The sequence below is a fragment of the Oncorhynchus mykiss genome, chromosome 21, assembly GCF_013265735.2.
Source record: "Oncorhynchus mykiss isolate Arlee chromosome 21, USDA_OmykA_1.1, whole genome shotgun sequence".
NCBI lineage: Eukaryota > Metazoa > Chordata > Actinopteri > Salmoniformes > Salmonidae > Oncorhynchus > Oncorhynchus mykiss.
Window position 1 is genome coordinate 38,670,973 of NC_048585.1, and position 25,775 is coordinate 38,696,747.

The window sequence follows — 25,775 nt, forward strand, 5'->3', positions numbered from 1 at the left end:
TGACCATATTACCGCCACACCCGGCAGTCATGAGTCATGACCACAGTAAAATTCCACGTCACCGTTAGGTCAAGGTAATCTCCTTTTTATGCACTTTGGACATACTTTGGTAGTACCCAATTTGCTAACAACCATCAGGTCACTAATGGCCTGGTACTCGGGGCTCTATTGTCCCTCTAACCACTCGGGCATCAATGCAAGTACAATCACAAAACACATCAAAACAGTATGTTGCTTTTAAAGCTCACCTCACTGTGATGATCAACTTGAAGAAAGAAGTTCAACGGCAGGTTGAAGCTGAGTGTGAAACATGGTCAATGTGGATTTTGCTTCAAAGCCTAACATAACGATATGGACAGCGCTTCCTAAGGTGATGATTAATTCAAAAACACCCATAGACATATTAGAGCCTATGCATACACATAAGCATACTGAAAGTCTGTTGTTAATTTGTTCACAGAGAAATATCTAAGCACATTTTTACTCCTGAGCTTGTTTAGACTTGCCTTAACAAAGGGGTTGAATACTTATTGATTCAAGGCCTTTCACAACTTTTCATTTTTAATTGATTTGTAATCATTTCTAAAAACAATTCACTTTGACATTGTGTCATTGGCCAACATACAATACTCCATCTCAATTGAATCCATTTTAAATTCAGGCTGTAATAAAACAATGTGGAAAAAGTGAAGGGGAATGAATACTTTCTGAAGGCACTGTATTTGAGTGGTAGAAATCGAAGTGAACTATACCTGACACGTATAAGTGTTAATTTTCCATCCTTTGTCGGGGCTGCTTGTCAAGCAGCAGAAGTTAACTGATCATGTTTACTTAGCAAGCTACCGCTTGAAACTGGCTTTTTTTGTGTGCTAATGTATAAAAAATAAACGGATCACATTTACATAAGTATTCAGACCCTTTACTCAGTACTTTGTTGAAGCACATTTGGCAGAGATTACAACCTAGAGTCTTCTTGAGTATGACGCTACAAGTATGGCACACCTGTATTTGGGGAGTTTCTCCCATTCTTCTCTGCAGATCCTCTCAAGCTCTATCAGGTTGGATGGGGAGTGTTGCTGCACACCTATTTTCAGGTCTCTCCGGAGATGTTCGATCGGGTTCAAGTCCGGGCTCTAGCTGGGCCCTCAAGGACAGAGACTTGTCCCGAAGCCACTCCTGCGTTGTCTTGGCTGTGTGCTTAGAGTCGTTGTTCTGTTGAAGGTGAACCTTCGCCCCAGTCTGAGGTCCTGAGTGCTCTGGTGCGAGTTTTCATCAAGGATCTCTCTGTACTTTGTTCAGTTCATTATTTCTTCGATCCTGACTAGTCCTTTAGTCCCTGCTGCTGAAAAACATGCCCACAGCATGATGCTGCCACCACAATGCTTCACCATAGGGATGGTGCCAGGTTTCCTCCAGACATGACATAGGCCAAATAGTTCAATCTTGGTTTCATCAGACCAGATAATCTTGTTTAGGTGCCTTTTGGCAAACTCCAAGTGGGCTGTCGTGCCTTTTACTGAGGAGTGGATTCCGTCTGGCCACTCTACCATAAAGACCTGATTGGTGGAGTGCTGCAGAGATGGTTGTCCTTCTGGAAGGTTCTCCCATCTCCACAGAGAAACTCTGGAGCTCTGTCAGTGACCATCGGGTTCTTGGTCACCTCCTTGACCCTTCTCCTCCTATTACTCAGTTTGGCCTGGCGGCCAGCTCCAGGAAGAGAATTGGTGGTTCCAAACTTCCTCCATTTTAAGAATGATGGAGGCCACTGTGTTCTTGGGAACCTTCAATGCTGCAGAAATGTTTTGGTACCCTTCCCCAGTTCTGTGCCTCGACACAATCCTGCCTTGGACACAATTCCTTTGACCTCATGGCTTGGTTTTTGCTCTGACATGCACTGTGAACTGTGGGAACTTTTATAGACGGGTGTGCCTTTCCAAATCATGTCCAATCAATTGAATTTACCACAGGTGGACTCCAAGTTGTAGAAACATCTCAAGGATGATCAATGGAAAAAGGGATGCAACTGAGCTGAATTTCGAGTCTCATAGCAAATGCTCATGTAAATAAGGTATTTCTGTTTGTATTTTTTATACATTTGCAAAAACGAATGCGTTTTTTCGCTATGTCATTCTGGAGTATTGTGTGTAGATTGCTGAGTTTAAAAATAAATAAAAAATTTAAAACTTTTTACATTAAGGCTGTATCTTAACAAAATGTGGAAAAAGTCAAGGGGTCTGAATACTTTCCGAAGGCACTGTATCTGGATGATTTATAAAGTCAGGCACATTTAACATGTAGGCTATTGATTATAGACCTAATTAAGTTGAGGTTTCCTCTCTCCTCACTTTTCTCAGACAATTTATGGCAAGGGCTGTTTTCTCGTCTCCTAACGCTGCTGCCAATATTCTGGTTAACTTTGCTGTTTTGCAAATAGCGACATGGTCTAGGAAAAGCCAATTCAGCAGCGCGCGGATGTGTTTCAGGACAGCGGCTGCTATCCAATGCGGTTGAAGTCTCTTTTTGTTATAAAATAATATAATTTGTATTCGTGTTGCGCCATTGTTCTTACGAGATATAACCACATACAATTTCAGTAGCAAGTGTCTTAAAGTGATGGACTGTGTCGCCCCCATGGCCTCCACAATTGATTAGTCCCCTCAGACAGACGCGAATCGGACAAGTGTCTTGTTTTTTGCTTCTGCTCTGCTAAATAATTTTCTGTCAACCAACAGCCTATCGACCAAACAATCTGAAAGGGGTCAGCCTTAATTGAAGGTCCATGTCAAATTGGCTAGCTAGCTAATAACAGATCACGTCAATATGGCTAGTTAACGTGCTAACTCTCCGGGGATAAACTAAATGGCTATATCCAAATATTGTTTGATTTGCTTGCCATCTATAGTGGTGACGACAGTAGTCCGACTGACAACTTTACCAGAACGAGAACTTGCAGATGTCAAGCTGTATAACTCTGATAGAGCTCTGCATCGTATTGTGACGGTTTATTGATAATGACTTGGTGGCACAATGAGTTGATATTGGAATCCTCTTGTCTTAACCTGTGTATTTTGAACCTAGGAGCAAAGAAGGAAGTAAATGCTGTGTGTATCTTTCTCTTTAAGGAGGTGTGTGTGTGTGTGTGTGTGTGTGTGTGTGTGAGCCCTATTAATGTTCCACTGTCTGTTTTGATGGCAGGCATCCAGAGAGAGTCTGAAGATGGAACCACTGGCAGTCACCCTACTGCCCGGAGAGGAGAGAGTCATAGGTGAGTTTTCTAAACTGTTTCTGGGTGAATCTCAATTGTATTTCCTTGATTGCGTGCATCCTCGCTCCTCAAAACGTATTGGAGGTGAAGATCTGAGTGGAGGAGCCTCAGATCTTCTGCTCCAATGTGCTTTGAGAGGGAAGAAATAAAGAATTGAGGAAATATTATTGAGATTTGCTCTCTGTCTCAAAGGAACCTCTCATAACAGCAACTCTCACTAGTGGTTAGCTTCAGATTCCATAGATGGTCACATCATATAGGATTTCTTGAATGTGATCTGTATTTAGCCTTGTAACCTTTCTCTAGCTGTCTTAGAGGAACTTCTCATAACAGGAAGAACTCGTGTTTTTTTTCTCTAGCCTTGAAATTTGGTGACATCGTTCAGCTGCAGTAGTTGGTGTCTTAGAATACTTACAGTGCATTCGGAAAGTATTCAGACCCTTTGACTTTTCCCACATTTTGTTACGTTACAGCCTTATTCTAAAATTGATACTTTTTTTCTTGCCATTGTATAATGTATGTGAACCCTTAAATTGGTCATCAAATTTGATCTGATCTTTATCTAAGTCACAACAGACAAACAGTGTGCTTAAACTAATAACACATACATTATTGTATTTCCTTGTCTATATTGAATACATCATTTAAACAAACATTCCCAGTGTAGGTTGGAAAGGGTATGTGAACCCCTAGGCTAATGACTTCTCCAAAAGCTAATTGGAGTCAGGAGTCCGCTAACGTGGAGTCCAATCAATGAAATGAGATTGGAGAGGTTGGTTAGAGCTGCTCTGCCCTATAAAAAACACTCAAGAAAATTGAGTTTGCTATTCACTAGAAGCATTGCCTGATGTGAACCATGCCTCAAACAAAAGAGATCACAGAAGACCTAAGATTAAGAATGGTTGACTTGCATAAAGCTGGAAACGGTTACAAAAATATCTCTAAAAGTCTTGATCATCAGTCCACAGTAAGACATTGTCTATAAATGGAGAAAGTTCAGCACTATTGCTACTCTCCCTAGGAGTAGCAGTCCTGCAAAGATGACTGCAAGAGCACAGTGCAGAATGCTCAGTGAGGTTAAGAAGAATCCTAGAATGTCATCTAAAGACTTACAGAAATATCTGTAACATGAAAACATCCCTGTTGATGAGTCTACAATACGTGAAACATTAAACAAGAATGGTGTTCATGGGAGGACACCACGGAAGAAGCCTCTGCTGTCCAAAAAAACCATTGCTGCAGTCTGAAGTTTGCAAAAGTGCACCTGGATGTTCCACAGCGCAACTGGCAAAATATTCTGTGAACAGATGAAACTACAGTTGAGTTGTTTTGGAAGGAACACACAATGAATCCCCAAGTTTAGCCTAACATTCTCCTGCAAAATGTCTTGATATCTGTCCGCCAATTGAAGCTCAAATGAAGTTGGGTGACGCAACAGGACAACGACCCAAAACGGAGAAGTAAATCAACAGAATGGCTTCAACAGAAGAAAATACCCCTTCCGGAGTGGCCCAGTCAGAGTCCTGACCTCAACCCGATTTGAAAAGTTGTGGCATGACCTCGAGAGCAGTTCACACCAGACATCCCAAGAATATTGCTGAACTGAAACAGTTTTGTTAAGATGTATGGTCCAAAGTTCCTCCTGACAGTTGGACAGGTCTGATCCGCAACTACAGAAAATGTTTGGTTGATGTTACTGCTGCCAAAGGAGGGTAAACCAGTTATTAAATCCAAGAGTTCACAAACTTTTTCCACCCTGCACTGTGAATGTTTACACGGTGTGTAAAGACATGAAAATGTATAATTGTTTGTGTTATTAGTTTAAGAAGACCGTTTGTCTGTTGTGACCTAGATGAAGATCAGATCAAATTTTATGACGAATTTATGCAGAAATCCAGGTATTTTGTGGTGGTTAAGTTTGTCTCTCCTCATTTGATAGTAAAGAAATTATCACACAAGTCAGAGTTATACTTCAACTAAATCTTTAATCACTTATTAGGGAGCAGGTCAATACAACCAGTGGCGGTTCTAGACCATTTCAACTGGGGGGGCCAAGCTGGGGCCAGTTGTACTGTTAGAGGGGCCAGTTACATTAGACGTTATTGTTGTCATATCGTTTTCTTCACTGCATTGCAGGCGGAAGACCATGTTCATAATCATCATCGTTGTCACTGTCTAATAACGGATGTAAAAAAAGAACGATAACACATTTTTGCTATGTAAAAATGATTTCATACTCCACATTTAGGGGGACCACAAGGGAGACCAAAATTGTCACAGGGCCACTGGCCCCCCCTGGCCCGCCCCCAGAACAGCTAACATATAACATATAAAAAGTGAATTGATTGAGTGCTCTACGATAATGATGGCTGATCGACGATTCACGCTCAGATGATCCGTTGAGAGCTCCGAGACAAAATAGCCAAGATACACCGCTTTCAACCTACATGACGAACAACGGATATATAGAATGGGTGACGAGGTTAAGATTTGTATGAAAGATACTGTCTGCTATGTATTATAGGTATCTGCTGTGTCAACCATTTTCATTGTGTAGAGACCAGTGTCTGGCCCTCCGACTCCAAACTGGAACCATCTCTCCCTGATACGGTATAGAACAGAAACATTAACTCATGCTCTTTAGGTTTTATCACCCAAAAGACATTGTAAATCTCCTCCCAGAGGCCCATCCTCAGTAGAACACACACATAGTAGTTAACAGAAAACACTATTCTGTTGCATAAAACAACCATTTTATGCAATAAAAGTATTTGAACAATCTTGCAATTTTCCACCATAATTTCCAAAGGGTTCATGTACTTTTTCTTGGCACTGTACATTATTTTATAAGAAAGAAATTCTTATCACACAATAACCCATAATGACAAAGCAAAAACTGGTTTTTAGAAATGTTTGCAAATGTATAAAAAATGTAAAACTTACCTTATTTACATAAGTGTTCAGACCCTTTGCTATGGGACTCAAAAGGTTCATCCTGTTTCCATTGATCATCCTTGAGATGTTTCTACAACTTGATTGAAGTCCAGGACAAGATTGTGTCGAGGCATAGAACTGGGGAAGGGTACCAAAAAATGTCTGCAGCATTGATGGTCCCCAAGAACACAGTGGCCTCCATTAGTCTTAAATGGAAGTTGTTTGGAACCACCAAGACTCTTCCTAGAGCTGACTGCCCGGCCAAACTGAGCAATCGGGGGAGAAGGGCCTTGGTCAGGAAGGTGACCAAGAACCCGATTATCACTGACAGAATTCCTCTGCGGAGATGGGATAACCTTCCAGAAGGACAACCATCTCTGCAGCACTCCACCAATCAGGCCTTTATGAAAAAGGCACATGACAGCCCGTACAAGTTTGCGAAATGGCACCTATACAAGATTCTCTGGTCTGTTGAAACCAAGATTGAACTCTTTGGCATGAATGTCAAGCGTCACATCTGGAGAAAACCCTGCACCATCCCTACAGTGAAGCATGGTGGTGGCAGTATCATGCTGTAGGGATGTTTTTCAGTGGCAGGGAGACTAGTCAGGATCGAGGGAAAGATGAACGGAGCAAAGTACAGAGATCCTTGATGAAAACCTACTCCAGAGCACTCAGAACCTCAGACTGGGGCGAAGGTTCACCTTCCAACAAGACAACAACCCTAAGCACACAGCCAAGACAACGCAGGAGTGGCTTCGGGACAAGTCTCTGAATGTCCTTGAGTGGCCCAGCCAGAGCCCGGACTTGAAACCGATCGAACAACTCTGGAGAGACCTGAAAATAGCTGTGATGTGACGATTCCCATCCAACCTGACAGAGCTTGAGAGCATCTGCAGAGAAGAATGGGAGAAACAACCCAAATACAGGTGTGCCAAGCTTGTAACGTCATACCCAGGAAGTCTCAAGGCTGTAATCGCTGCCAAATGTGCTTCAACAAAGTACTGCGTAAAGGGTCTGAATACTTTATGTAAATGTGATATTTCGGGAAATATTTTTTAATACATTTTCTAACATTTCTAAACTGTTTTTGTTTTTTCATTATGGGGTGTTGGGTGTGTGTGTGTGTGTGTGTGTGTGTGTAGATTGAGGGGGAAAATAACGACTTCATCAATTTTAGAATAAGGCTGTAACATAACAATGTGGAAAAAGTCTAGGGTTCTGAACCCTTTCCGAATGCACTGTATATACAGTATACCGCCCACACCAAAACGTGGTGTGTAAGTTTTTACTGTAAATATAACCCGAGAGGTGGTAGGGAGGAGATTCCTGTTGGGGTTGTCACAGGAGAGGCTCAATATGGAACCAACTCTCCCAGCCGTGTCAACTTGCATTGTTCCAGAGTAGGTATAATGTCGCTATTGCTCTCTCAATTTGTCTCTCCTCTTCAAGGCTTTATTGGCACGAGAAACATGTTTACATTGCCAAAGCAAGTGAAATAGACAAGAAACTAAAGGGAAATCAAAAAATGAACAATAAACATTACTCTATCTCCGCTCTCACTCGCTCTCTGGGATCACTTCTGCCGATGTTATTTATTGCTTGGATGATTTTAAGACTGGTTGAATACAGTTTTTGAAAAGGTTTTCTTTTCTTGCTGTAGTCTTTATGGTTCTGAGTTTGTGTGGGTACGTGTGCATTGTATATTCTTTGTCATTCTTATATTGCTCGTTTTCTCTCTCTCCCCCAAGACAAAGACATAATGTACATATGTCCATTCAGCAGACCTGTCAAAGGCAAAGTCTTCATTACTAACTACAGACTGTACTTCAAGAGTGCAGACGCAGTGAGTAGTACACACACGCGTACACACTCCCAGGGACTACCGCTGGGACAAAACACACACACATCTGTCTGGTGGTTGCGTCTTGTGTGGCAGACAGATGGAAGGCATCAGAACACCCAGTCAGTCTAACTCTCTAAATAACATGACTGCTATATACTTAACTACTCCTTGTCATTGAACTGTTTGACCAAGAAATTCATGAGCATATGAGAAATCCACAATCACCGGTTCCTGTGGCATGCATTGAAACGCGTGGCCTTATCGTGGCTTTCTTTCGCAGAATTACAAGAAATGAACAGACTTGTTTAGTAAAAGTGTTCACTAGTAAACACCATGTTAAGGTGTGGAACGGAACGTTCATTGTATTACAAGAAAAAGAAATAGCAGGTCTATTTCGCTTCAGCAGGTGGCATAATCTGTCTGCCCACAATTCACCTGTGGGAACATGGCGGCTCAACACCAGACAACAGAAAGAGCTGGCCACTACTATCTGAGAGATTGTTTGTGAGGAGATTACCTCTGCCCTCGACTTCACTCGCCGTGCTCACTTCTAAAGTAGATACCTTTCCAGCTAAAGTGGAAAGTCTGAAGAACGCGGCCAATGCGACAGAGGTGAGACTCCATGACCTGGAAACGCGAGCTAAGATTAGCGCGAGCTAAACTAGAATAGGCAATCAATTTCCTAAAAGAGAAAACGGAATCACTTAAATCATTCCCGTACATTCGATGTGCGGATCATAGGACTAGAAACTGGTGTGGAAGAGGGCAACCCAACTTCCTTCGTGAGAAATATTTTCTATGACCTGTTCTAGTAGGAGAAGCTGGGTCCCGTGCCGGTGATTAACATTGCGCACCAAACGGGTCTTCTCTAAAACGACTCTCGCTGTATGATTGAACGAATCCAAGTCAAACGGCGAATTGTTCGCCTTGCAGCGGAATTGGGGGCTCTGACCTGTTAGGAGACGAGGATTAACATCTACCCAGACCTGAGTGTCGAACTTCTAAAACGGAGGGCAACCTACAATTAGGTGAGATCCCAGCTACACCCGGAAAACTCACCTTGACATTCCAGAACACGACATACATGTTCTCCACTGCCAAGGAAGCTCAGGACTTATTTTAGAATCACATTAAGACCAACGCACAAGGGGACGAGTCGACAGATGGAACCCCATCATGACTGGCTCAATATTCTGGTATGTTATCCATTTATTTTATTGTACCTTTTATTTAACTAGGCAAGTCAGTGAAGAATAAATTCTTATTTTCAATGACGGCCTAGGAACAGTGGGTTAACTGCCTTGTTCAGGGGCAGAATGACCCATTTTTACCTTGTCAGCTTGGGGATTTGATCTTGCAACCTTTCGGTTACAAGTCCAACGCTCTCACCACTAGGCTACCTGCCGCCCCAGGTAGCCTATCCATGCACCATCACACAGCCTAGCCTATGATTCTGCCCTCCGCATAAGAAGATGATGAGAATAGCCCCTCAAGTGGATAATACTAGGAACATTATTACTGTTGTTGCTGATCATTGGAATTTGTTATTATTGTATTGCCTATGGTCCAGGACATTAACACAGTGTCAACACCACTCCAATTAACGAACAACGGACAATATATTGAGGTGAATCTCTACATGGGCTAAATATGTCAATTATAAGTTGGTAGCTATTCCCCTACTATCTTTCTTCCTTTTGATTGCTTTCCTCCCATTTAGGCTATTGAATTTATCTCCCAGGGAGGACATGGCCTACAGGCAGGGCTCTAAATTAACTTTTGTAATTGATAGCACTGGTGCTCCTAACTTCAAAAGATAAGGAGCACCAGACAATTTAGGAGCACCAGAAAAAAATGACTTCATTCTTAATTGTCATCAGTTGTTACCTTGATGATGTATTCAAAAGTGCAACAGCAAAGATATTTACAATAGGTAGTTATTCGTTTTGGACAAACAAATGTAATATACAAAAACAAAACATTTGATAGTATTCCAAAATGCAACAGCAAACCTATCCATGTTCTGTTTTTGTATATTACATTTGTTTGGCCAAAACTAATTACCTATGTTAAATAGGTTTGCTTGTGGCGCTTTTGAATACTATTTACATAGGTTATTTGTTTTGTACAAACAAATGTAACCTACAAACCCAAACATTATTGTATTTAAAAGTGCAACTGTAAACTTTTCCTCATTACTGCATTCAGCTAACAGAAAATAATAATAATACAAAACTATGTAATAATATACCTGTTGTAACAAGGCAACATGCTAACTATGAACTGATACTTGGATAATTAAATACATGTTTAGTCTCCTCACAATAACTAATGATTTTTGTTTTATCTAGAATCAACTTGCTGTTAGGGTAGGAACGTCCCAAGGAACACTGATTGCACTAACCCTCTTCCCGGATAGTCTTTGCTGTGGTGCCAAATTATAATAATGTTTGTGCAGGACAACTCATTTCCATATGTTGGGTTGATAATTTTTATTATTACTTTTATTACTTTTCTGGGAGAGTACATGCATCTGAATTTGGTAAAAAACATCTCTTTGGCAATGCAGTAAGTGGTGTTAAATTTAATAAATTCTAGCTCAGTTAGCTTGGCCTGTTGACCGGCTTGGGCTGCCACGTGTTGTTGCCTGTCGAATATGGACTTAGTGATGTTGCTCCAACCCCTGCCCCGATGTACTTGATGTGCTTTTGGCTTAAATTGTGTTTTAGCAACGACTCGTGTTTTTTAGGTTGCTGGACCCAGTAGCAAAATGTGTCTTCCTTGCTGCTATTTCGCCCACTTTCAATAGTACTAACAGACCTTTGTTGCTAGTTTTGTCCCTCCTTAGCCACTTGAATTCGCGAACCAACCCTCTCGAAACATGTCGGTATTTTTCTGAAGAGGTGGATCACGTGGCAACGTCTCTGTCATTGTCCTCATCTTCTGGTTGTGCTTGATCATTTAATTTGTTTTTTTTTTGTTCAAGAAAGCTGAAAATACACCATGATTCATTGTTGTTCTTGCTAGCTAGCTAGCTTATGCCAAATAGCTGAAAGAAAGGGGCGGCACAGATCTAAGGGAAAGTTTGCAGGAAAAGGTATTGGTTGTGCCTGGCGTGTGATTGGTTTAATTAGCTACATTTGTAGCATTATGATTGGTTATGATCAACGTATCAGCCTTTCTTGTATGAGCAGTGAAGAGAAGTGTTGCGGCAAAATATTCGTATCATTTTTTTTGTCGCGTGGTGCTCTCAAAATAAAAGTACTGGTCATGCAGCAATTGTTTTTGTTGCATCTGTGACCAAATTGGTCGCACTTTAGAGCCCTGCCTAGAGGTCATGGGGACTGATTGTGAAGTTCTTGATTATAGACTGCATTTCTTGCATTTCCTCTTCTTTTTTTGCACATAGTATGGAGCACTTGAAGCCATAATACAAATGGAGGGCAAATGTATGTTTGAGGTCATATAAACCATATTGCTAATAATATATTATGACAATGGATTAAGCTAAAAGCTCTTGTTCCTACAGCTATCCTATTTGACTGTTTAGGCTTGCATATCTTTTTGTTATTTTTTTTACTTTTTATTTATTACCTACCTAACTCCTCAAGTCTGCAAACTAAACTGTTTTATGTTCTGCTTCATTTAGTTTTCAATACCTTAAAGGGGTGGTGCATTTTGCATCACCATGTTGATGTGGTCGGTAACACTTTGCTTCTTGAAAGTCCAATATCCTAACTTGACTGCTGACATGCAAAACATTTTAGGACTGTATCAATAGTGATCTAATGATTTACAGGGGGGATTTTCTGGGTGTGGAACGACCAATCGGTGGGTTTCCCTGTGGGTCCTGCTTTTTGTTACACGTCCATCGGCTTATCAACACTAAAGATAGAATTGTTATCATTTAATATAACATTCCTTTTTGAAAAACAATGGCAACACTAGCTATTCCCTCTTCAAATTATAATGTCGTCCTATCAAACATTCCAGCTGTCTTGATATCCTATCAAGAAACCATATTGATAAAGCAATGCTCCAAGAAACACACCTGCTTCCAAAAGGACACATGCAGGTAACTGCCAAAATAAACAAAACACTTGATTAAATGAGGGATACAAGGTATATTGAAGGCAGGTGCTTCCACACAGGTGTGGTTCCTGAGTTAATTAAGCAATTTAAACATTCTATCGTCTATAAAAATGCCCAGTTGACCATTATTTTGCCTATCATGGCTAGAAGAAATCTGTGACTTTGAAAGAGGAGTTTCAAAGGAGCATAGGGGGTTTAAAGTGTGTGTGTGTGTGTGTGTTACCAGATCTCAACTCAACTGAACACTTTCTGGAGCGGCGCATCTCTCGTGTAAGAATTGTTGCATCCCTCCAGTAGAGTTTCAGACAGTAGAATCTATGCCAAGGCGTATTGAAGCTGTTCTGGCTGTTCTGGCGGTCTCGTGGTGGCCCAACGCCCTATTAAGACACTTTATGCATTATGTTTACTTCATTTTGGCAGTTCCCTGTAGAATACACAACTATTTGTACAAACTGTCTGCCTTTTCATCAGCCCCAAACAAAACTAACGGTGTAATCATAATGGTACATAAGAACCTCAATCACTATCTTGCGTGAAGGCGGAGGCCAAGAAGGTAGAATCACTTTCTTTAAATATATGCATAATGGAAAGAAAATTGGCTTTTATTAATGTGTATTCTCCAAAGTTTGGATTCTCTGAACTGCATATTTATTTTTTATTAACTGAATTCCAACTGGTTATTGGGACAGACATGAATGCCATTTTGGTCATGCAGGACAAAAAAACACCACCTACAATCCACATGCAACTAAGGCTCTCCGACATATACTCTCTGATTACAAACTTATTGATGCCTCGTGAGCACACAATCCTAAAGCAAAAGAGTACACTTTCTACTCAAACAGGCATAAAACATTCTTCCGACTCGATTTTATAGTATCTACGCCTATATTTTCTAAAATTAAAACAATAGCAATTTGACATGATCTTGTCTGATCACCACACTAACTACAGCCAACACATTTCAGAATCTCCTAAAAGACCCACAAGAGGGTGTTTCAATGTTTAATTACTACAAAATCCTACATTCTGTGATCAATTTAAAATTGAACTAAATTAATTCATAATGATCAACAAAAATTGTCAATGACCCCCGGATTCTATGGGTTTCCGCCAAAGATTGTATTAAAAATAATGAAACTGCATTTGCAGCTGGGTTGATTTAAATCACGATTAAAGCAGATATCAGAATTGGAAATGTTAATTGTGTTGTTAGTGTAAAAAAATAAAAAATAAAAAAAAATTATCGGGTAGCTATTACTCTTTCCCAAGTCAAGACAGAACTGAATTTATTGATAAGACAGAGAGCAGAATTTGCCATCCATCGAGTTAGGCTCAACCGTTACTTGCATGGTAGCCTCGTCGAGAACCAGGCTAAACGAGAAGCATGGGTAAGTCCATAGCACAAAATCAGTTAAAAGGGGGTGGGAACCAGGTGACGCCTCCCTACACGTCAAACCAATCAAATGCCTTACTTGGGCAGAGCATCAAAGGTGCTCATTAGATTAGTGTTGTAGGTGCATGAGGTTGGCAGATATTAAAACCCTACCAAAATACACTAGCTTTCAAATGTTCGGGGTCACCTAGAAATTTCCATTCAAATAAGATCAAATAGATCAGAAATACAGTGTAGACGTTGTTAATGTTGTAAATGACTATTGTAGCTGGAAACGGAAGATTTTTTAAAATGGCATATCTACATAGGCGTACAAAGGCCCATTTATCAGCAACCGTCACTCCTGTGTTCCAATGGCACGTTGTGTTAGCTAATCCAAGTTTAGCATTTTATGTTAATTGTTCATTAGAAAACCCTTTTGCAATTATGTTAGCACAGGTGAAAACTGATGTTCTGATTTAAAGAAGCAATACAACTGGCCTTATTTAGACTAGTTGAGTTTCTGTCCAGAAACAAATAACTTTCTTCTGAAACTCATCAGTCTATTCTTGTTCTGAGAAATGAAGTCTATTTCATGCGAGAAATTGCCAAGAAACTGAAGATCTCGTACAACGATGTGTACTACTCCCTTCACAGAACAGCGCAAACTGGTTCTAACCAGAATAGAAAGAGGAGTGGGAGGCCCCGGTGCACAACTGAACAAGAGGACAAGTACATTAGTGTCTAGTTTGAGAAACAGACGCCTCACAAGTCCTCAACTGGCAGTTTCATTAAATAGTACACCGCAGAACACCAATCTCAACGTAGAGTTGCAAAGAAAAAGCTATATCTTAGACTGGCCAATAAATAAAAGATTAAGATGGACAAAATAACACAGACACTGGACAGAGGAACTGCCTAGAAGGCCAGCATTCCGGAGTTGCCTCCTCACTGTTGACGTTGAGACTGGTGTGTTGCGGGTACTATTTAATGAAGCTGCCAGTTGAGGACTTGTGAGGCGTCTGTTTCTCAAATTAGACACAAATGTACTTGTCCTCTTGCTCAGTTGTGCACCGGGGCCTCCCATTCTTTCTATATATGGGGTATTGTGTGTAGATTGATGAGGAAAACATGTATTTAATCCATTTTAGAATAAGGCTGTAATGTAACAATAAGGGATGAGGTCTGAATACCTTTCGAATGCACTGTATAGACTGTAGCTATTGAAATGTGTTGATGGTTTATGTTAGTTCTAAATACAACCACTATAACAGACTACATACAGTATGATATACGGCTGTGTATGTTTGCTGTGTGTTTTATTTTTAAGATAAATTTTATAGGGATTTTTTACAATTACCAAGGCAGTAGGAAACGAGTGACAGCAAGACAGGGTGACGAACCCAGTTCCTTGGGTAGCACTAATCGCATATGCCTTGATGTCTGGCGCGTTACCGCCAAGTCACGACGTCAGCATTGCTGTGTTAATCTAATATAGAAACCTGTTAAGACCCTTGTCACTATCTATAATCCAATGCCTGAGAGTGAACAGGTCCAGCTGCCAGGGATTGAAGCTCTTCCTGATAGCCCACCCCCTGGATCCAAGGAAAGACCTTCTCGTCTCAGCAGTGCTGGAATAGTATGCACACAGTGTGGTGTTTATACATGGCAACTCACAGTAGCTGCGCTTAATAGCATGCATTACGTGGCTACAGTGTGTATGTTTGCTGCATTAATTGAATCACTGATAACTGTTTTGAACCTCCTTTGCAACTGTTTGCAATCATCAGGGCCAGCTTGACAGTGGCCAGGTTTTAATGTCAGGGATCGAAGCTCTTCCTGACATCCCATCGCCTGGATCCGAGGAGAGACCCTCTCAACTGAACGATGATTAAATGTTTTGAATGAAATAACATATAAAATCATGAACTATCTTTTTGGTTGTGATATACAGCTACATTCGGCTGATATTGGACATTCTAGGGAATAAGCATTATTTTTTATTAACTTGTTTCTGTGCTCCTTTTCTAGGCCTATGCACAGACAAATCCATATCCACTTACAATAGACACATTTGACAGCAGCGTAACACCTTGCATCATTTGACTAGAATATTTTTTAAAAGAAGTCTACAACTGGATCAAAATGTTCGCGTCTCAGAAACGTGTTGGTGTAGATCACCTCCCACAACAGGTCTCCATATAAGTCCTTCAATTTCCTAAATCCAAATTTGTTCCAAACACTGACGACAAACAATATCCCAAGAACGAATTCTAAGAGCTTGTGGGACGTGTCGTTGTGAGACAGTTACCATAATTTGAGCACTACAAATCTGTTAAATGGCACATACTTCACAATTACTCAGATGTAATGGCAAGGGAATCAGATTTAATTCCTTTAGGGCTACTGGATGAAAATGAAATTCATTCAAAAGACATGATGAGGACAATCAATCTACTTAATGAAAATTATGTCCCGTATTCTTCCATAGAAGTAGATGGCAAGAACACTCAAACCCGCATGGGAAGTTGACATTAACAGGTGATCGATCAGTGGACAAAACAAAATGCAAATGCAGCAATTGGACGTTTGAAAAATGCCCTTGAACCCATGGACAAAGTCGAAGGCTTACTGCCTGCCTTTCAACAGACTTCCACTGCGCAATTAACTTTACCGACCTCTACAAGACAACGTCCAATGGAGAAATTGGAACTTTGTACCAATTAAGGAACATGGTAAACAGAAGAAATGTGACTCGAAGTGCAGTTGGAGACAATTACAGGCCATGTTTTGAATTTTTTTAAAGATGGATCAGATGCCTCCATCACAGCTACGCTCCATTACTTTAGCATGGCTTCAGCGCAGGACACAATACACAGACATAGTCCACCAGAAGATTTCAAACATCTGCCACTGAAAAACAGAAGTGTTTTGATGCTCAGATGTTTACCATAGTAGACACCTATGTCATGAACGATGACACAGGTTTCCACCGCCAGCTTAGTGGAGAAAAGCCAAACGCAGGACAGACAACCACAGATGCTGACCTGTCACTATCGTGGATTTAGCCATCCGGCCTTCCGAAGTCCGAAGGAACTGAGTCACCATCAGCAAAAAGAACACAAGATATAAGTTGCCTATAATCTAGCTAAAATTGAAGCCAGATCTAAAATAAACACAGACAACACAGTTGATGCACTTTTCAGTTATCACAGTGGCCTGTGTGGATACATTCTATACATGAGGGTGATGGAGAGAACCTGCAGGCTGTAGAAATTCAAAACGCTGCATTTTAGGCAAGCCGAGAGAAGAAAACACAGCCTGGAGGGTCTGAAACGGCAGTTTGATCTAGCCTCATAAAGCCCCAGCGTGTCTCAAAGACTCCGGTGGAACGGCACAGTGAATACAGGTGGTAGATCAGAAAACAACATAGCATTAGACTTGAACTGCGAACACCATGTGTGCCACACAAAAGACCTCATGCAACATCATGGGGCCCGTGTCAAGTTTGACATTGCACAGAAAGTCAGCAGGACCATTGGAGAGCAGACCGACCTCATGCATCGATATGATAAAGACCTTGAGCTGTAGGCAGAGTGTGGAAAGCACTCAATCTCAAGTAGATCTGAGGACATCGACCATATAGTAAGTGTGCTTCTTTATTGGAAGTTGTTTCCTTTGACACCTGGCAGGTTTTATTTACCCAAGTTTCCGGAACTTCTAAATGAAGCTGTTGCACAAATTGGACTATGAGGAACTATAGTTGTGGATCAACAACCACAAACTGAGCTTACACTGTGAGAAGAACCAACTGTCTGCTCATTTGGCACGCAGGCAGAGGCACAAACATTTGACAGTTGATTTCAGCTGCAGTGTTTAGACCCTAGAATGGAAATAATCTTAAATGCCGCAATTAGAGAAGTAATGTAGGAAAGAGGAAAGAAGATGTAGTACTGAAACCAATGACAATGTAGACTCAACCTGTATTTTTATACCGTTACATTCTTCGGTGCATTTATTTGTATAATTATTTAAACAGAAAATATTATACAGAGCCTTCAAGGTATTCATACTCCTTGATTTATTCCTCATTTTGTTGTGTTACAACCTGAATTTAAAATGGATTCAAAATATATATTTTTTCTCACCCATCTACACACAATATCCCATTACCATGTATTTATAAACGTTTTCTAATTTATTTGATTTGAAAATGAAATACAGATATCAGATAATACTTTGTACAAGCACCTTTTGGCAGCGATTACAGCTGTGAGTCTTTCTGGGTAAGTCTCTAAGAGCTTTGCATACCTGGATTGTACAATATTTGACCATTACTTTTTAAAAAATCTTCAAGCTCTGCCAAACTGTTTGTTGTTCATTGCTAGACTGCCATGTTCAAGTCTTGCCATAGAGTTTCAAGCAGATTTAAGTCAAAACGGTAACTAGGCTACTCAGGAGCATTCAATGTTATCTTCAACTCCAGTGTATGTTTGGCTTTGTGTTTTAGGTGATTGTCCTGCTGAAAGGTGAATTAGTCTCCCAGTGTCTGTTGGAAAGCAGCCTGGAACAGGTTTACCTCTAGGATTTTGCCTGTGCTTATAGCTGTATTCTGTTTCTTTTATCCTAAAAAACTCCCTAGTCCTTGCCAATGACACCCATAACATGATGCAGCCACCACCATGCTTGAAAATATGGGGAGTGGTATTTTTTATTACATTTTTGTTATTTAACCTTTATTTAACTAGTACTCAGTGATGGGTTGTGTTGGATTTACCCCAAACATAACTCTTTGTATTCAGGACAACAACAAAAAAACACACACAAAAATAATTATATATATATATATATTCTGTACAGGTTTCCTTCTTTTCACTCTGTCATTTAGGTTAGTATTGTTGAGTAACAACATTGCTGATCCATCCTCAGTTCTCATACCACAACCATTAAACACCAGCTTCAAAGATATTTCACATCGGTTTAGATGGTACAATGATTGAATGACTGCTGGTTTTGTCATATATACTGAAATTAGGCGAGCAATTTTGAATTTTTGAAACCAGGAAATGGAAGAGCGGTTTCTGCATAATGCACCTTTTTAATCAATTTTAAAATCAGTCACAAAAACACAACAAAATGTGAAAAAAGTAAAAGGGTGTGAATACTTTCTGAAGGTACTGTATGTACATTTTCTTTACCATTTTATTTGTATAATGACTTTTACTAACAATATTATGTACTGTTAACATTTTTCCTGCTGTTGCTGTCTTAAACCTTAAATAGGAAGAAGTTTTATGGGCTGTGATGTGTACACTAATGCAAGAACAGTATCACAACTGCTATAGCCTAGCCTTTTATCAATTCTCTATGCCAACTCTGGAGGGGGAAAGTGCACACTTTTTATACTTGGAAAGTTGTGTCAAGTTTATAGTAGTATACTTTTTACGTATTTCAGCAAATAAAGGCAACAAAAAGTTAATTTACAATAAAGTCATACAATCTACTGAGCATTAATGTTTTCAAATATGGAAGATGTATTGAAGTCGAGTGAAGGAGAAAAGGGAGATCTAAAAATTCACTTTATGAACAAGTAACTATGGGTGACGGGTCACATTTTTGCCCACTAAATACACTGCTCAAAAAAATAACATATCCTAGATCTGAATGAATTAAATATTCTTATTAAATACTTTTTTCTTTACATAGTTGAATGTGCTGACAACAAAATCACACAAAAATGATCAATGGAAATCAAATGTATCAACCCATGGAGGTCTGGATTTGGAGTCACACTCAAAATTAAAGTGGAAAACCACACTACAGGCTGATCCAACTTTGATGTAATGTCCTTAAAACAAGTCAAAATGAGGCTCAGTAGTGTGTGTGTGGTCTCCACGTGCCTGTATGACCTCCCTACAACGCCTGGGCATGCTCCTGATGAGGTGGCGGATGGTCTCCTGAGGGATCTCCTCCCAGACCTGGACTAAAGCATCCGCCAACTCCTGGACAATCTGTGGTGCAACGTGGCGTTGGTGGATGGAGCGAGACATGATGTCCCAGATGTGCTCAGTTGGATTCAGGTCTGGGGAACGGGCGGGCCAGTCCATAGCATCAATGCCTTCCTCTTGCAGGAACTGCTGACACACTCCAGCCTCATGAGGTCTAGCATTGTCTTGCATTAGGAGGAACCCAGGGCCAACCACACCAGAATATGGTCTCACAAGGGGTCTGAGGATCTCATCTCGGTACCTAATGGCAGTCAGGCTACCTCTGGCGAGCACATGGAGAGCTGTGCGGCCCCCCAAAGAAATGCCACCCCACACCATGACTGACCCACCGCCAAACCGGTCATGCTGGAGGATGTTGCAGGCAGCAGAATGTTCTCCACGGCGTCTCCAGACTGTTACGTCTGTCACATGTGCTCAATGTGAACCTGCTTTCATCTGTGAAGAGCACAGGGCGCCAGTGGCGAATTTGCCAATCTTGGTGTTCTCTGGCAAATGCCAAACGTCCTGCACGGTGTTGGGCTGTAAGCACAACCCCCACCTGTGGACATCGGGCCCTCATATCACCCTCATGGAGTCTGTTTCTGACCGTTTGAGCAGACACATGCACATTTGTGGCCTGCTGGAGGTCATTTTGCAGGGCTCTGGCAGTGCTCCTCCTGCTCCTCCTTGCACAAAGGCGGAGGTAGCGGTCCTGCTGCTGGGTTGTTGCCCTCCTACGGCCTCCTCCACGTCTCCTGATGTACTGGCCTGTCTCCTGGTAGCGCCTCCATGCTCTGGACACTACGCTGACAGACACAGCAAACCTTCTTGCCACAGCTCGCATTGATGTGCCATCCTGGATGAGCTGCACTACCTGAACCACTTGTGTGGGTTGTGGACTCCGTCTCATGCTACCACTAGAGTAAAAGCACCGGCAGCATTCAAAAGTGACCAAAACATCAGCCAGGAAGCATAGTAACTGAGAAGTGGTCTGTGGTCCCCACCTGCAGAACCACTCCTTTATTGGTGGTGTCTTGCTAAATCCCTATAATTTCCACCTGTTGTCTATTCCATTTTTACAACAGCATGTGGAATTTATTGTTGCTTCCTAAGTGGACAGTTTGATTTCACAGAAGTGTGATTGACTTGGAGTTACAATGTGTTGTTTAAGTGTTCCCTTAATTTTTTTGAGCAGTGTACTTTAGATAACTCAAAATGGGTATTAGAGCAAATATTTAAGCCAAAGTATTTATTTACAGTGTGTGTATGGCATACGTTCTACTATTCCACACAGCTCAATGGTTTCCACAACAATAATATCCTAGACTACATACCCTAAGTCTTTTGAAGTGTTAAGTATATATGAGAATGCCTACAATATTAATCAACACAGCATGAAAAAAGTCCCCACATATACACAGTCATGTTTGCACAAGACTTAAGTTGTCCCAACACTGAATCATAATCATCATCACTTAAGTGTTCATCATCTCCAAAAACCTCTGATGATAAACTCTAGGGCTATTGCATGTCTTATGTCAGTAATGGGCAGAGCAGAAACATTTCCTCAACTGAGAAACATAAGGCAATTGTGCTCCGAATGTTGTCCATGATTTTGTCAGGGTTACCATCCATTGGCTGATGTGCCATAAACTGAGACTCCCATGAACACCTGTGTGCCATCTCAAGTGCAAGGTCATGTAATTTCTCTCTCGGGTATTACCTATGCTCTTCAATCACCAGCCTATGTCTTGGTTGTAATTGTTGTCCAGCATGCCTCTCCAAAGGGCTTGAATTGCCCTGACATACGTCATTGTAGTTGCATGAGGTAGCGCCATTTTTACAGCGGTCATGTTTGGGTGATACTGGCGGCTCTGGCTGCTCCATGCAGACTGTTAAGGTTTTCTTCCATCGAAGGAGAGGAGGACCAAAATGCAGCGTGGTTATTTCGATACATGTTTAATAAAATATAAACAATACAAAACAATAAACGTGAAAACCTAAACAGCCTTATCTGGTGCAAACAAACACAGAAACAATCACCCACGAAACACTCAAAGAATATGGCTGCCTAAATATGGTTCCCAATCAGAGACAACGATAAACACCTGCCTCTGATTGAGAACCACTCCAGACAGCCATAGACTATTCTAGACAACCCCACTATACCACAATCCCAAATCCTACAAAAACCCCAAGACAAAACACACCACATAATAAACCCATGTCACACCCTAGCCTAACCAAAATAATAAAGAAAACGCAAAATACTAAGACCAGGGCGTGACAGTGACATCATAAAAGAGCTGTAACAGTTTCACCCGCTTGCAGCTTGTACTATTTGAAACTCCCAACAGGCTGTTTTCCATGTTACAGGATACAGTGCCTTCATAAAGTATTCAGACCCCTTGACTTTTTCCACATTTTGTTACGTTACAGCCTTATTGTAACATTTATTAAATTGTTTTTTTCTTCCCTCATCAATCTACAAAATACAGTTATTTTTTTATTTTCACAATTGAAATAACACATTTACATAAGTATTCAGGCCCTTTACGCATACATTTTGTTGAAGCACCTTTAGCAGTGATTACAGCCTTGAGTCTTCTTGGGTATGACGCTACAAGCCACAATCACAACTGACCGTGATTGGGAGTCCCATAGGGTGGCGCACAATTGGCCCAGCGTCGTCCGGGTTTGGCCGGTGTAGGCCATCATCGTAAATAAGAATTTGTTCTTAACTGACTTGAATATAAATTAAAAGCTTGGCACACCTGTATTTGGGGAGTTTCTCCCATTCTTCTCTATAGATCCTCTCAAGCTCTGTCAGGTTGGTTGGGGAGTGTTGCTGCACAGCTATTCAATGGTCTCTCCAGAGATGTTCGATCAGGTTCAATTCCGGGCTCTGGCTGGGCCACTCAAGGACATTGAGACCTGTCCCGAAGCCACTCCTGCGTTGTCTTGGCTATGTGCATCAAGGATCTCTGTACTTTGCTCCGTTCATCTTTGCCTCGATCTTGACTAGTCTCCCAGTCCCTGGTGCTGAAAAACATCACCACAAAATGTAGTCAACACCATGCTTCACCGTAGGGATCGTGCCAGGTTTCCTCCAGACATGACGGGTTGCATTCAGGCCAAAGAGTTCAATTTTGGTTTCATCAGACCAGAGAATCTTGTTTCTCATTTACTGAGAGGCCTTTAGTTACCTTTTTTGCAAACTCCAAGCAGGCTGTCATGTGCCTTTTACTGAGGAGTGGCTTCCGTCTGGCCACTTTACCATAAAGGCCTGATTTGGTAGAGTGGTGCAGAGATGGTTGTCCTTCTGGAAGGTTCTCCCATCTCCACAGAGGAACTCTGGAGCTCTGTCAGAGTGACCATCGGGTTCTTGGTCACCTCCCTGACCAAGGCCCTTTTTTAAATCAATTTTAGAATTTAAAAAATGTGGAAAAAGAAAAGAACAGTCTTCAATTCTCTTACACTATAGGACAGTTCTTGGGATCTCAGGTCCATTTGACTCCAACATTGTGAGCAACCATAAAAATGTCTCTACGGGGTCAGAGGGCACCTTCTTCACGGCCAGTCTGATGTCCCTGTCAGGACTTTTCACAACCTCAACACATTGCTGCATGCACAGGTGCTTCATTGTGCTCTTCCTTGTAGCATTGGATGCTGTAGCTCTGATGGCCAATACAGGAACTGGTAGGGTGTCCGCAGCTCGCCAACCATTCCACACCACTTCCAAAAAGCAGCCTCCTTCTCCTGCGCCTTACCCCTTTATAGGAAATGGGATAAAAACAAGAAAATATGCAATAGTTGTAATAAAGGACTAAATGTGAATTGTTTCTGGAAGCTAGTTTGTCTCGGGTCACTACTTCACCGGGCAGCCATTTGAATGTGTACTTTTTATTTTCTATTAAAAGGCAATTGTTCAATTATGGGCTTAGTTGGTTTAGCCACATAAAAAGGCAGCAACCTTCCCGCTAGCCATGATTGGCTGAGTTAATGGGTGGGCTGGACATGCCGAGAGATGAGTCGGATTGGTCTGCCATATCGCATGCTTCTGTCTATTTGAGCTGGTCAGTATGTGTAGGTAATCCTGTTTAACGTCGCTTGTTGAAATCACTGGGATTAGAGTATGATATTTTAGGAGATGGAGAAAACACCTGTCTCTGAATTAACTCTTCAAACTAAGGGCAGCCATAGCATCTGTGACAGGGAGAAGCAACCATTCATAATGTATACAGGTAAGATAGTCTAACTAGCTACATTTTCAGATATTACACGTTTCTAATTTTGACAGTCGTTTTCATTTCAAGTTAGTGTACTGTTAGCTAGCTAGCTAGCTAACGTTAGCTGGCTGGCTCGCTAGCTAATGTTATGTGTATAATTGTATTATTATCTCAGAGCCATTTGCTTTGCTAGTTATAGCCTAATGTTAGCTAGATTGCTGGATGGTTAGTTACCTGCAGATTCAAGCAGGGTAGTAATGTCATGAGTTGGGATTATGGTTCATTGTTTACCTAGCTAGCTAGCAACATGTCTTAACAATGTTTGCCAGTTAGCTTGGGTGTTTGACTGTTGTTGTTAGGACAGAACGCTCAGATCAACCCTTAAAGAGATGGGTGGAGCTAAAGCTAAAGAGGGTGTGAACGATGCTGAATGGGTGTAGACAAAGAGCTCTCCAGTAGGTACCAAAACATTAAATGGCTATTTTCTGTGAGGTTACAAGTTGATTAACTTTCAAAGCAGAATTACTTTCCCGTTGTTCCTCAAATGTAGCTTTGTGTGTCTGCTTTTATCCAATGTAAAAAACACAATTTCAAATTTTGCTACTTAAGACCGAATCAAGGCGGCCGGTCACAAATAATACTGGTTCAATGACAACATTGTCATGTTGAAGGTAGGAGCATGGCCTTAGTGTTCATTTAAAGTAATGTCATTTTAACAGAAGGTCCAACATTATTTTAAGTGACATACAGTACCATTCAAAAGTTTGGACACACCTACTTATTCAAGGGTTTTTCTTTATTTTAACTATTTTCTACATTGTAGAATAAAAGAGAAGACATCAAAACTATTAAATAACACATGGAATCGTGTAGTCACCAAAAAAGTGTTAAACAAATCATATTTTATATTTGAGATTCTTCAAAGTGGCTTCCCTTTGCTTTGATGACAGTGTTGCATACTCTTGGCATTCTCTCAACCAGCTTCATGAGGTAGTAACCTGGAATACATTTCAATTAACAGGTGTGCCTTGTTAAAAGTTAATTTGTGGAATTTCTTTCTTTCCTTAATGCGTTTGAGCCAATCAGTTGTGTTGTGACAAGGTATACAGAAGGTGTCCCTATGTAGTAAAATACCAACATTATAGAACAGCTCAAATAAGCAAAGAGAAACGACAGTCCATTACTTTAAGACATGAAGGTCAGTCAATGAGGAACATTTCAAGTACTTTAAAAGTTTCTTCATGTGCAGCTGCAAAAAAATAAATATATTATAGGTACTTAGTTTTATTAGTTGTATTAGTAATTGCAGCAGTTTTAGATGTAGCCCTATTTAGTAGTTTTACAACTTTTTGTCTCTTATTATTAGACAGTAGTTGCCATTATTATTCTTGTTATTTAGTATTGTTTTTTAATTATTTATTTGGACATTTAAAAATTGGATGGTGCATCTCAAAAGATTTCATCCTGCAAAATGTAAAATACTAACTTACTAGCTAAGTTGCCTAACATTTAGTTAGCTGAACAATACCTAGCTAGATTGATTTTCAGCCAGGCTTAGAACAAACCATGTTTCATTTCATCAATATCATGCAAATAAGTAGGCCTACATGCAAAAAAGCTCATTGTGACTAAAACAGTTGTTAATTCACTGGGGAGTTGCTGCTTGCTTTCCTGCTTGCTTTTGCAATGGAATAAATGGAGTTCTGAGATTACTTTTAAAGCTACGACATCAATTTCAGATTAACCGGCTTTTACTGCAATTTCAGGTAAAAACTAAATAAATAATAAGGAAAATGATTATACATTTCAGCTGTTTCAAAAACATTTCTCTGCTATTATGATTTTTACTGTAGGCAATCTGTTGTAGTGAGAAGAGGCCCTTAGTCAAGCGGTACAATACTGTGCGTGTCTGCTATTGCTGTCTGTGTGTAGTTGTGTGTGACTTGGCTCTGTCTAGGTTATTTGGAAATAGGTATAACCACACTCTCTTAAATAAAGCAATATTGTGCCTCTAAGTGTAATCCAGTCTCTCTGGTATTTTCACTTT

The 25,775-nt window shown here is 40.7% G+C and overlaps 1 protein-coding gene across 3 annotated transcripts in view; it reads left to right on the top strand.

Annotated features, from left to right (window-relative positions):
• The window catches only part of LOC110500343 (myotubularin), a 58,719-nt gene that overhangs the window by 8,889 nt on the left and 24,055 nt on the right, over nucleotides 1-25,775 (top strand). For all 3 annotated transcript variants that reach the window (XM_021577659.2, XM_021577658.2, XM_036957768.1), the window contains 2 exons: nucleotides 3,196-3,265; nucleotides 7,951-8,045. In XM_021577659.2, the coding sequence (XP_021433334.2) occupies nucleotides 3,196-3,265; nucleotides 7,951-8,045 (165 nt within the window). The remainder of the gene's footprint in view (nucleotides 1-3,195; nucleotides 3,266-7,950; nucleotides 8,046-25,775) is intronic.